General features: G+C 35.4%; 1 protein-coding gene across 6 annotated transcripts; it reads left to right on the top strand.

Annotated features, from left to right (window-relative positions):
- Nucleotides 1–744: 744 nt before the first annotated feature.
- LOC149551131 (heat stress transcription factor A-2-like) lies at nt 745–4,405 on the top strand. 6 transcript variants are annotated; one of them, XM_089786686.1, is made up of 4 exons: nt 745–993; nt 1,073–1,959; nt 2,055–2,105; nt 3,462–4,405. In XM_089786686.1, the coding sequence occupies exons 1-2, from the start codon at nt 790–792 to the stop codon at nt 1,745–1,747; spliced, it is 879 nt and encodes a 292-aa protein (XP_089642812.1). In that variant the 5' UTR covers nt 745–789; the 3' UTR covers nt 1,748–1,959; nt 2,055–2,105; nt 3,462–4,405. The 6 variants fall into 6 exon arrangements, with proteins under 6 accessions (XP_089642812.1, XP_089642816.1, XP_089642813.1 ...); XM_089786690.1 differs by having other exon boundaries at nt 1,073–1,953; nt 2,055–2,137; XM_089786687.1 differs by having other exon boundaries at nt 1,073–1,953.
- Nucleotides 4,406–13,707: the final 9,302 nt, after the last annotated feature.

Genomic DNA, 13,707 nt, shown 5'->3' on the forward strand with positions numbered 1-13,707 from the left:
TATCTATCTACAATTTGAATATGTTATATAATGTATTAATAATTATTTCTATATAATTGTAAAACTAACTTTTTCTTTTATAATGATCAAATTTAATAATGTAAATTTAAATTGTATATTAAATTTAGTACAATTTATAATGTAAAATTTAAATTATGTAATAAATTTAGTACAATTTATAATGAATCAAATTTATTATCATTTTTAGATATTAAATTAGTTCTTACAAATACAAAAATTATAAAATGACACATACATCATCATTAATACTTATGAAACCAAAAATAATGAAGCAATTTACAATTAATTCACCACTAAAACTGCCTCAACTATCCTCCAACAAAATGCACTTTTGACCAAAATTGAAAAAGTGAATTTTGCTCAAATTTTTAGCAGTTGTTCTTTGTTCTTCATATGATCTGTATGTTTTGCAATTGAAAACACCCAAAAAATTGAAAAGCTATGGAAAAAAATTGACTTCTAGTATCATTAAAAACAGCCAGCGATACCACCTCCGCTCACATTAAAAAATAGTAAATAATTTTATATTCTAATTTCGAATTAATTGAAAAATGTATATCCAGAAGGCGGGATAGACAATTAAGCAACATGGAACCAAGGAAAATATCTTCCCCTGAGCTGGGAACAGATAAACTGAGGAAAGAAGTTTCTGGATTTTACCAGTATGTTCAATGGCGCCGACTTTTGCTATCCTTTTAATAAGATTTCAGAGCACCCTCGTTCACAGAATTGAGACTTAGAAAGAAAGAAAAACAGGTACTTGAGTAGATGATGGAAGAAAACAGAGCAACCCCGTTTCTAACAAAGACATACGCCATTGTTGACGATTCCTCCACAGACAATATTGTGTCATGGAGCGCAGGAAATAATAGTTTTTTGGTGAAAGATCCCCACGAATTTGTTCTCTATGTGCTCCCTCGCTACTTCAAACACTGCAACTTTTCCAGCTTCGTTCGACAGCTCAACACATATGTGAGTACACGTAAGTTTCTCTCATGCTTTTACACAAACCCTATCTGGGATTTGCTTGACTGTTCTTTCAATGGCACAGGGATTTCGTAAAGTCGATCCTGATAGATGGGAGTTCGCACACGAATGCTTTCTGAGAGGGCAAAAGCAGTTACTGAATCGTATTCATCGAAGGAGATCTACCCATGACAGAATTCGAAGGGCAGGCAGTCAATTTGGGGTAAATTGTGATTTGGAAGGGAAATTGCAGAGGCTTCAGAAGGACGAGGACAACATTGCTTCGGAGGTTGTTCAGCTGAAGAAGGAGCAGGAAAGCATTGATAGAGAATTGGGGGATTTGAAGAGGCGTTTGGATTTGACAGAGCGCAGACCTCAGCAGATTCTCTCATTTCTGGCCGCAGTTGTTGACAATCCCGGTTTATTTAGGGCAGGGCTCAGTGATGGTAAGAAGAGGAGACGCTTGCCCTATTTTGAGCACAAGGAAAATATTTCTAATTTGGAAATGGAAGGGTTAAGCACAAAAACTTCGATTGCGGATAGGTTTAGGCCGAGTACAAATGCTTCAATCGGTGATGGATTTGAGGATATTGGACTGAGAAGGAATGGATTGATTGTGGGTGGCTTTCAATATTCCCCAATTGATATGCCTCAGAATCAGAGCTCAGAGAATAGCACTCAGAAATCTGAGTTTAAGAGCGATGTGAGTTGTGAAGGGGATGATTTGGGTATGGGCGATTGGGGTGGTATTTTGTGGTAAGAGTTTAATTTGAGTAGCTCAATTCACCTACTATAAAAGTGGATCAGAAAGGGGAAGCACTATTGCCAAATACTCAGTCTCTTAGATGATCTGATGAGTTTTATTGATATTATAAAGAAATAGTTAGATCGTTCTTGAGGAGCATCTCTGGTGTCAGTTGAAGGAGTTCTAGAGGTTCAGCGCGTGCTTTGTACTTACTCAAGGAGGTAATGGTAAGCCTAGATATGTGTCTGTATTATCAATTTTGAAGCAGTTTTTTGTGGTTTGTAGCAATAGGTGGCTTACGTGTTTGCCTGTTCTATCACAGGTGAATAAGTATATTTCATGTTAATTAAAACAGTGCAGCAGCAGTTTGCAGGTCGGTGGTCTCAGTTTTAACACATTTGACAAGTTAGGTTTATGTTTATGGTTTGCATTCTGCTGCTGGTTTATGCTTGTATGATTGCCTGATTTGATTTCCATGTTCTCTCTCTATATATCCTAATAATTGATCCTATGCCTGTGATTTAGAATCGTTTCGTGGAATCATTCTGTTTAGAGGTTAGATCTCAGTTTATGACGTGTTGTGATTTATAAATATCTTTTTAAAACCAGTGTAGCAGTAGCAGTTTTCAAGTCGTTGGTTTCAATTTTAACACATCTGTCAAGTTTGATGTATGTATTTGGTCTGCATTTTGCTACTTGGTTTATGTTTGTAAGATTTTTTTTTTTTTTTTTTGGGGGTTTGCAAGCAAGGTGGGTTTAATTGTGAATGAAACTCTGCAGTTAAGTATGTTTAAGTTGGAGTAGTAATGAGATGAGTGGTCTCTGTGTTTTACCATTGTGAGTATCACCTAGATTCAATGAGTGTTGTGTTCCATTTATTTTATGGATTTTTGTGAACTACATAGGTCAATAGATTTGACTGGAAAACTAAAAGTTAAATCCTGATAACAAAATCATAATTTGACTTGCTGTAGAAAATATCTCTTACTTATCAATTGACTCTCATGTCCAAATATACATTTACCTTTAAAAAAACAAACTCTACTAGTTTTATGCCTGTGAGTTAAAACGGTTTTGTTGAATCATTGTGTTTAAGATTTAGATCTCAAGTTATAAGGTGTTGTGATTTGTAATTGCTTGGTGGGTGTTCTGAGTAAATTTGGAGTTTGCAATTACTTGTGCGTGGGTATATTTGCATACAGTGTATTGCATTTGAACCAGATATCTTGATAGATTTGTTGTTCAGCGTTCTCAGTTTTAGCACATTTGACAAATTAGATTTATGTTTGTGGTCGACATTCTGCTGCTGGTTTATGCTTTTATGATTGCTTGACTGGATTTTCATGTTTAAATATGCATGGACTTCTGTAAAACTTAAAAAAATCTATTGATCCTTAATCAGATTTATCTTCATGGTCTACATTCTGCAGCCGGTTTATGCTTTATGATTGTCCGACTTGATTTTCATGTTCAGTATGGATGGACCTCTGAAAAACTTTAAAAAATCTATTCATCCTTAGTCAGTGATTTAGAAGGCTTTGTTAAAATCTTTCTGATTAAAATTTAGATCTCAGGTTATGATTTATAATCTTTTAGTGGCTATTCTGGATTATTTTGGAGTGTGCAATTGCTTATGTGGGTACATTTGTATGTTGCTTATTTTGTTGTTATGCATGTGACGAGTTACAACATATGCTTATCACTGATACTACATTTGCTGTTCTTAAAGTTCCAAGAATGTGGCAGAGTAGGGTAGAAGGAACCTGCAGATACAGGAGCTGCAAGGAATTGTTAGAACCCCAAAGACCTAAACTTACCACTTAGGATTGTAGGGGCACTAAGAAACAGATGTTAGGCACAGGCGTGGAGTTCCAAAATCATGGAGATAAAGAAGATTGAAAGACTTATAATGCCACAGCAAACAATACCTATTATACTTCGAAGGATATAATTCCCTTACCCTTTGATTTTTCATAGTTTTTCCTATCTTTCAAGCAGGAATTGAGTACATATAGTTTACAATAGATTTCTATATGTTCAAGTCACAATCAATAATAAAATAATGCTCCATAATATCTCTATTTATACAAATTTTCTTGTGGTATGTGTCTGCAGGAAAACTCTGCCACACATCCAAGATATATAACCTTAATGGAAGTGGAAGGCATGAATATTAAGGTTGTTGATGCATGAGATCGAGAACTTTGCAATTTGCACAAATTCAAGGGCATCTGATTTACGCATTACACCTTTTTGTGGTAATTACATTTGAGTGGATAAGTACCTTGTGGCTCAGAAATTTGTGAGGACATGTGTTTCCCTTAATATGTTAGGTGATCTTGATTTGAGGTTTGAATTGAAAGAAGATGGTCCCCTCTCAATGCCTGTGAGATGTGAGCAATATGGATGGCAATGTGAAAATGATGATTTTTAGCGTCTTGATTATACTCTTTTTCCTGTAAAGAATGGGGGAAAGTCTTTTTGTTATGTTTTTTTGTGTCTCCAATTGAGGCAGCGGAACATTGTATGTGTCGTCCTCTTTCATTGTATGACAGAGAATAGTGCTAATTACATAATCTATAATCTCCACTTTGTTTCCAACATTGTGGAGATAGAAATATCATATTTGTGATTGACTTCCTAATACATTCTTATGTTGACGTCTTGGTTGCATTTTGGCCTTGATTTAGTAGATTCAATTAACTATTTGTATTTGTTCTCATGTAATTTTGGAGATTGATTATTAGCCCGTCGGAAGACTATTGTTTTTAATAGTTTGTTTGTAGCATTAGTTGGGCTATTGGATAATGTGTAAATTTCAAAGGACAATTTTATTTTTTTAAATTTTTATTTCTGCCTTCTTATTGGCTTCATCTCTTTTTTCCAATAGTCTTTTTCATTTTTTTGGTTGAAAATTAGTTTTAAAAACAAGTTAGATGTTGGGGTGTAGTGTTGTTCATTGTAAAAATGAACATGTGTGGTTTCAATCTTTACTTCCAAGATTTGTGTACACACCTTTTCCTATTTCATGAATGTTTTGGTTTGGAATTTGGCGTCAAAATTGTGTTTGATGCTATTTTTATGTGGTAGCCCTGCGTTTCATTAAGAGATTGTGTTTTGTAGAGGAAAATATCAACAGGAATGAAAGGAAGACGGTGGGAGTAGTAGGGGGTAATTTTTCTCTTGGTTTGCCTCTCACATCTAGTATTCCCAACTTCAATAATGACATTCAAAAATTGGTCAACAAGTAAACTAGTTGGATTAAGGATTTCATCTTTTTGTATTTGCTCAAGTGCATGTGTCATTGGGAAGCTTTCAAAACCCACTTTTGATCTTTCTTTTGGTTTTCACTTGATGGTAGGATATTTTCACTATAATGCTTCTAATATGGCAACAAATGTTCAAATGTACCAAATGTGTCAATTAAACTTTTGAATACTTAAAACAACTTAGATCTACTCTTTACATAGCTCGGTCTCTATACCAACTTAGTATTCAGTAACATAAACTTGCACTCCATTGTCCCAATAATAACCTACTTGTAGAATGTTAAATATTAAACAATAAAACCTCTCAAACATCATTCACACAAGTATAACATCAAGATTTAATGTGGAAATCCAATTTGGGAAAAACCACTAGTTACATGCTACCAAGTTTTCACTCTTTTGAAGTGAGCTCGGTTAAGAGCCAACCCTATTAAAGGTTAAAATACACACTATTTGTATGACCCTGCTAAAGGATTTAATCATCGTCTTAGAAGTGGCCTTATTAGAAGACTTAAGAACATTCCATTAGAATGTGACTTTAATTAAAAGATTTGCAAATGACTGTTAGGTCAACCTTGATTAAAGTATTTTAACCGATACAATGGTAAGAAAGTAACAAGAAGTTTATTTGATAAATACAACTCACTTTGCAAATAGAGATCACAATGTAACTCATTTGCTAATTCATTGATTGGACTCCATTCATGTTTCCATCACTTTTTCTGACCTGCTTGGAAAATCCTTCAAGCAATCACTCTTCACCTCTGCTCAACTCCTTCACAATGTTCTACTCGAGTTCACCAATCAACAAAATTAGCAACTACCAACCCCTCTAGGTTAATCCTTATGCCTCCTTAAATAGGCAGCTTTGATTTTTTGCTGCTTAAACATCATCATTGATTTTAGGGTTAGGTTAGATTCATTGAATCCTTCCATCACTTTGTTTCTTCCTTCTCCTTCTAGATACTTCTCAAAACTTCTCTTTGAATCCATGTCTAGAAACACTCAAACACGGTTTCTCAAACAATAAATGCTCCAGCTCATCAATACTTATCTTTTACGCACTTTGACCAATTTGAAAATTCAACTATGTCGGCTAGGAATCTTCATTCTTTCACAAAATAACAAATGTTGACACTTGGCCAAAAATTGTGTTCATTGGCCTTGGTCATCACTAGATAACTCAGTCAATACTAATTGTCTTGCTTGGCTTATACTATCTTTGCTTGGTCTGACTTTTCTGATACTCGGTCTTTACTGGTGCTTGGTCGACACAATATTTGTGAATTAGCTATCCTCATGTATAGATGTACCAATTAAACTTTTGAATACTTCTAACAACTTAGATCTATTCTTTAAATTAGCTCGGTCTCTATACCAACTTAGTATTTAGTAACATAAATGTGCAGTCCATTGTCCCAATAATAACCTACTTATAGAATGTAAAACATTAAATAGTAAAACATCTCAAACATCACTCACACAAGTATAACATCAGGATTTAACATGGAAACTCAATTCAGGAAAAAAAAAATCAGTAACATGCTACCAAATTTTCACTCTTCTGAAGTGAGCTATGGTAGGAGCTGACAAAGGGTGCTCCCCTTAATACCTTAAACACATAAAGCAATTGCGAGAACAAAATATGAGCTTCTTATTATCGTCACAAGTGCGGAATTACAAAAATTAGTTACAATATGCTAACCTACATGAGTGCCTTCGTTACAGTAATATGCAAAACAGAGCTTCAAACTATCACTCAGAGTTGTTCTAGACAATGTTTGGGTATTTCTTAAATAGGTAATTTTATGCCACTTGGAAATGTTCTAAACATTCAAACTTAATACCTAGGGCCGACAGACCCTAACAATACATATAAAGTTGGCTCGATACATTTTTGACATTTATTTTGGACGTTTTGGTCGGCCCAACTTTGAAAGACTATAACTCTCGAACCGTTGCTCTGATTGGCTATTATAACCACTTTTCGAAAACCCCAACTCTTGATCTACAGAGTCAGATTGGTCCATGTGCCCATCCATTGAGTGTTCAAACCTCATCCGGGCACTCTAAAGCCTCCAATGGTTAGCCTAAAATTTATGTACCAAAATTGTAAATCAAAAATCTACAATAAATCCATGAATACACATGATATGGCATTGAACCTCAACTAGTAGGTTGATATATCCAAGATGAATATCCACCTATGAAATTAGGACATTTTGAGCTCATATGACAAACTTACTAAAAATAGTAAGTTCTTAGACATAGTAACCCCCTATCTATTAGTCCTTATTAAAATAAAAATGGCTAAAAATAAAAATATTTTTGGGTGATGCAAGATTGCCCTCACACGTAGGATGCTCCTACATCAGACACCCGGGGTAATTTGAGAAGTGACTGCATCACGTCTTAGGTGTTAAGAGGAAAACCAAGATGGTCAACCTCCTTTGCTAGCCATGATGAATAATCTACTGGCCTCCCTTTCTATTTGACTAGGTATTCTTCATAAGTTCAGTTCCTTATACTTTTTCCAATACCACTGTCTAGTATCTCCTCAATCTCCTTTGTAGCCAAACTAGCGGTTGGAATACTCCACTACACTTTTGCAACTTCATCTCCATCACTTCCTTCATAATATGTTGTCAAATCTGAAATGTTAAATACTAGTGAAATATTCAATTCAATAGGCAACTCCACTTCATAGGCATTTTTAGAATCATAGCTTTTCATTATCTTGTACAGTTCAAACTTCTTCATTTTTAGCTTATTATATGTACCCACTAGAAAATGCTCTTTTCTCAAATGAATCATGACTTCATCTTCAATCTGAAATTCCTTATACCTCCTTTTCACATCTACCTTAGCCTTGTATTACGTATTCATCTTTATAATGTGCTTCCTCACCTCCTCGTGGATGTTCTTCAAATGTTCAACAAATTCTTCTACTTCAACACTACTTATCTCTCCTTTATCTAATTGTCACAATTCAGAAGCATTTTTGGGACTACTCCCATATACAATCTGGAATGGTGATTTACCACTACTCTTGTTGACAGAATTAATATATGCAAATTCTGTCTGTGGTAAAATCATATCCCATCCTTTTGGCTTGTCTCCAACCAAACATCGCAACAAATTTTCCAAACTATGATTCATAGCTTCTATTTGACCATCAGTCCGTGGATGATGGGATGAACTGAACTTCAACTTTGTCTTCAATTTCATCCACAATGTACGTCAGAAATACCCAACAAATTTAGTATCTTGATTTGAAACTATACTCTTTGACAGACCATGTAGTCTCACCACTTCTCTATAAAACAACTCTGCCACATGGACAACGTCATTCGTCTTCTTTCAAGGAATGAAATGTGCCATCTTTGAAAACCTGTCAACCACCACAAAAATAGAATTATACCCATGTTGTGTTGGTAATCCAAGAAACAAGTCCATGCTAACATCCTCCCAAGACTTCTCTGGTACAAGTAATGGTTGATACAACCCTATATTATGCTTCACTCTCGCCATCAGACATACTCTGCAACTTCATACAAACTTTTTCACATCTTGCTACAATTGTAGCCAGTAACAATTCTCAAAAACTAAAGCAATGGTCTTATCTCTCCCAAAATGTCCAACCAATCCTCCACTATGCTTCTCCTTGATGAGATTTTCTCTTGTTGAACTTCTTGGAATGCACAACTAACTTTCTTTGAACAAAATTCCATCTTGGATTATGAAATCCAACCACTTTGTCCTGTCAAGAGTAACAAGTTTTGTACAAGCCTTCCACACTACACCAAAATTAGGATCCTATGGATATAAATTATTGAGTTTCTTGAACCCAACCACCTCAATCTGCATTTCTATCAGCAAAAGTTGTCTTCTACTAAGAGCATCTACAACACTAGTAGACTTCACACACTTGTGTTTCAAAACAAATGTATAACTCTACAAAAAATCAACCCACTTTAAATGCCTTTTATTTAATTTTTCTTGACTATTCAAATATTGCAAAGCTTGATGATCAGTATACAAAAAAAACTCCTTAGGAAGAAGATAGTGTCTCCACTTCTTTAATGCCTGAACTATAGCATAAAATTCTTGATCATAAACAAAATATTTTTTTTTTGCATCATTCAATTTCTCATTGAAATAAGCAACAAGTCTACCTTCTTGGCTCAAAACAACTCCTCTTGCAGTACCACTAGCATCATAGTCTACTTGATACACCTTGTTAAAATCTGGAAGTGCTAAAATAAGCTGCTCTATAACTTTCTGTTTCAACAAATAAAAACTCATATTTGCTCCTACAGTTCACTTAAATTCTTTCCTATCCCCTCTAATTGTTTTAGTCAAGGGTCCACAAATACTGCTAAAACCTCCTATGAACTTTCTATAAAAACTAGTCAGTCCATGAAAAGATCATACCTCTATAGCACTCTTTGGAGTAGGCCATTTAAGGATAGCCTTGACTTTCTCCAGGTCCATTTTTAGACCTCTTGCTAACACTATAAATCCTAGGTACACCAATTCCTTCTTCACAAAACTACACTTTTTCAAATTTATTAGCAACTTTTCTCCTCTCAACTTATCAAACACCTTTTGGATATGCATCAAATGCTCCTCCAATGTCTTACTAAAGATCAAAATATCATTTAGGTAAACCATGACAAACTTACCTAGAAACTCCTTCAGTACCTCAATCACGAGCCTCATAAAACTACGCGGTGCATTGGTTACCCCAAAAGGCATAACTAACCACTCGTATAGTCCATCCCTTGTTTGAAAGTAGTCTTCTACTCATCACCTTTTTTGATACAAATATGATGGTATCCACTCTTTAGATCTATCTTCATGAAATACTCAACCCCACTCAAATAGTCCATAATATTATCCATCCTTGGCAATGGAAATATGTACTTGATTATGATCTTGTTAATAACGCAAGAATCTATGCACATCCTCCATTCTCAATTTTTCTTTGGTGCTAATATTGTTGGTACATCACATGGACTCAAACTCTCTTGAATTAACCCCTTCTGCAACAACTCATGAACTTGTCTATTCAACTCTTCACTTTCTGCTAGTGTCATTCCGTGTGCTACTTTATTTGGAAATTTGACTCCTAAAATCAAATCCATCTGGTGATTGACCTTCCTCATTAGGAGTAATCCATTAGGTACATTATCCGACCCAATATCAAAAAACTCTCCCAACATATCTGCAATTTCTGCAAGTACCTCCTCTACTTCTTCTTTACTATCTTTTGGAATTATAGCAAAACACATGTTCATGCTTCATACCTTGGAGAAACTCTTTTCCATCAACAAAACATATCCTAGCAGCACCACAAACCTTGTCTTCTTTCTCCTTCAATGACTTCAACTTATGTTTCACTCCATCCTTTGTCAGAGTGTAGGTATTTGCTCATCCATCGTGTATATCATGCTTGTCAAACTTCCACAACATGCCTAGCAACATATGACATATGTCCATAGGTATGATATCACAAAGTACCTCATCCTAGTAGCTTCTAATCTTGAACTTCACTGAGCATTGCTCAGTGACCATGACTTTGTGATCATCTTGCACCCAAATAATATAGTATGGATGCAGGTGTTTCTATATCTTTACCTTCAACTTTGTGACCATTGTTTCAGACACCAAATTGTTAGTACTTCCACCATCAACGATCACATCACAACACTTATCTTCACATCTGCACCTTGTGCAAAACAAGCTCCTTTTTTGGTCAGATTCATTCTCACCACTTAGCTGGACTCTTCTGTTAACTAGGACTTCTCCTCTTTTAACATCTTAAGAATGTGATTATCTAACATCTTCATCGACATGTGCAACTCTAGCATGGCCTTCTATTCTTTGATCTATCCTTCATTGGCACTAGGAACATTCAAATGTTCTATGGCCTTCTTCTCCGCAGTGAAAATATTTCCCACAGAAGCCTCCTCTTCTAGATCCTTGTCCTTTGCCTCTTCCTCTCTGATCTCTATTATTTTCATCATTGAAATGATTGAAATTATTTCCCCTCTGGTTCTAACTGCTACTTCCAACCTCATCCTTGTTCTTCTAATCATCATTTTAGCCTCCATAAGATTTCCCACCAGATCTTCCACCGTGACCTCTTCCACTATTGTTGTTATCAAACTTTTTGCTTAGTTTCTCCTCAACTTTTAGGGAAACTAGTATGCCTCCTCAACACTTGTCATTCTAACTAGACTTAGCTCGTCCTGAATGCTTGGCTGTAACCCATTAAGATAACAGGTCAATTTCTTCATATCAACTTTTGCATGGCCGGTTCTAATGAGAACTTGGTAAAACTCTTTGGTATACTCTTGAACAGATTTTCCTGCTTGCTTCAACCCTTGCATTTTCTTAAGTAGATCAAGCTCATAATCCACGGGAATGAACTATCACTTTATTTTAGCTACCATCTGATCTCATCTAGTTATTTTGTCCTTTCCTCTTTTATTTCAATCCTACTGGATCTCCTGCCACCAAATCTTTGCATGACCGTTCAGTTTGGCCTTCGCAAACTTAACCCTATCTGGATCTTTAATATCTTCATATTCAAAGTTCTCTTCCACTTCATTGATCTAGTCGATCAATTCCTCTAGGTTTAGATTTCTCGAAAATGTGGGAACATCAAACTTAGGTCTTTTTCTAATACTTGAAATAGCCTTAAAAAGCTTCGCCTCCTCTAGGTTAAAAACTTCCTCTACTGCGTTTGGGTCTATGTTTCCTTCTTCTTCTCTTTCATCGTCGCTTTCATCATCTCCTACGACAAGATTCATTCCTTTGTGTATCTATTCTTGCATTTCTTGCATTTGCCTCTAGAGGGTTCTAAGATCCTTAGGTGTAACACCTCTGACTCTTCCATCACACTCTCTTCATGGAGGCATTTTTGCACTTCTGCTAAAACCCTATTGCAAACTACCTCACAATCGATAATCTATCTACTCGCTCAGCCCAAACCACAATCTTGGTGCAAATTGCCTCACAGTTAGCAATCTGTCGACACACTCAGGAACTATAGCTCTGATACCACTTGATGAAGGATGCTCCCCTTAATACCTTAAACACATAACAAAAATAAAGAAACAACAAAAATTGCAAGAAAAAAAATGAGTTTCTTATTATCGGCATAAGTGATGAATTACAAAATTCAGAGTTACAATATGCTAACCCACATGGGTGCCTTCATTACAATAATCTACAAGACAAAGCTGTGAACTATCACCCAGAGTTGTCATAGACAATGTTTGAGCATTTCTTAAATAGGCAATTTTATGCTTCCTAGGAAGGTTCTAGACATTCAAACTTAATACCTAGGGCTGACAGACCTTAACAATACATATAAAGTCGGCCAAATACATTTTTGGCATTTATTTTGGATATTTTGGTCAGACCAACTTTGAAAGACCATAACTCTCAAACCATTGCTCTGATTGACTATTATAACCACTTTTAGAAAACCCCAACTCCTGATCTACAAGCTTGGATCTATGCAAGCACCCATCTGTTGAGTTTTCAGACCTCATCTGAGTACTCTAAGGCCTCCAATGGTGAGCTTGAAGTTTATATATCGAAATTGTAAACCAAAAATCCACAATAAATCCATGAATACGCATGATATGACACTAAACCTCAATTGGTAGGCTGATATATCCAAGATGAATAACTACCTTTGAAATTAGGACATTCTTAGCTCATATGACAAATTTACTAAAAAGAGTAAGTTCCCAGAAATAGTAACCCCCCTATCTACTAGTTCTTATTAAAATAGAAATGGCTTAAAATAAAAATATTTTGGGTGATGTAAGATTGCCCTCACACCCAGGATGCTCTTGCATCAGGAGCTAACCCTGTTAAAGATTACAATACACACTATTAGGTGTAACCCTATTAAATGATTTAATCACCTTGTTAAGAGTGGCCTTGTTAGAAGACTTAAGAACATTCCATTAGAATGTCACCTTGATTAAAGGATTTATAAATGACTATTAGGTCAACCTTGATTAAAGGATTTTAATTGATACAATGGTTAGAAAGTAACAATAGGTTGATCTGATAAATACAAATCATTTTATAAATATAGATCACAATGTAGTTCATCTACTAATTCATTGACTAAAATCCATTCATGTCTCCACCATTGTCTCTAATTTTCTTAGAAAAGCCTTCAGGAAATCACTCTTCACCTTTGGTCAATCCCTTCTTCACAGCCTTCTACTCAAGTTTGCCAATCAACAAAATTAGCAACCACCAACTGCTCCAAGTTAATCCTTATGCCTCCTTAAATAGGTAGCTTTTATTTTTGCCACTTAAACATCATCGTTGATCTTAGGGTTAGGTCAGATTCATTTAATCCTTCCATCATTTCATTTCTTCCTTCTCCTTCAAGATACTTCTCTTTGAATCCATGTCTAAAAATGCTCAAACACGATTTCTCAAACATTAAATGCTTTAGCTCATCTCTACTTATCCTTCATGCACTTTAACCAATCTAAAAATTCAACTGTCAGCTAGGAATCTTGATTCCTTCACAAGATAACAATTACTGACATTCGACCAAAACTGTGTTCATTGGCCTTGGTCATCACTAGATAACTCGATCAATATTGTCTTGTTTGACTTGAATTTTCTAATACTCAGTCTTTACTGGTTCTTAGTTGACACTAT

Source organism: Cupressus sempervirens, chromosome 6 (genome assembly GCF_028749045.1).
Source record: "Cupressus sempervirens isolate cs-2001-9-10 chromosome 6, ASM2874904v1, whole genome shotgun sequence".
Classification (NCBI taxonomy): domain Eukaryota; kingdom Viridiplantae; phylum Streptophyta; class Pinopsida; order Cupressales; family Cupressaceae; genus Cupressus; species Cupressus sempervirens.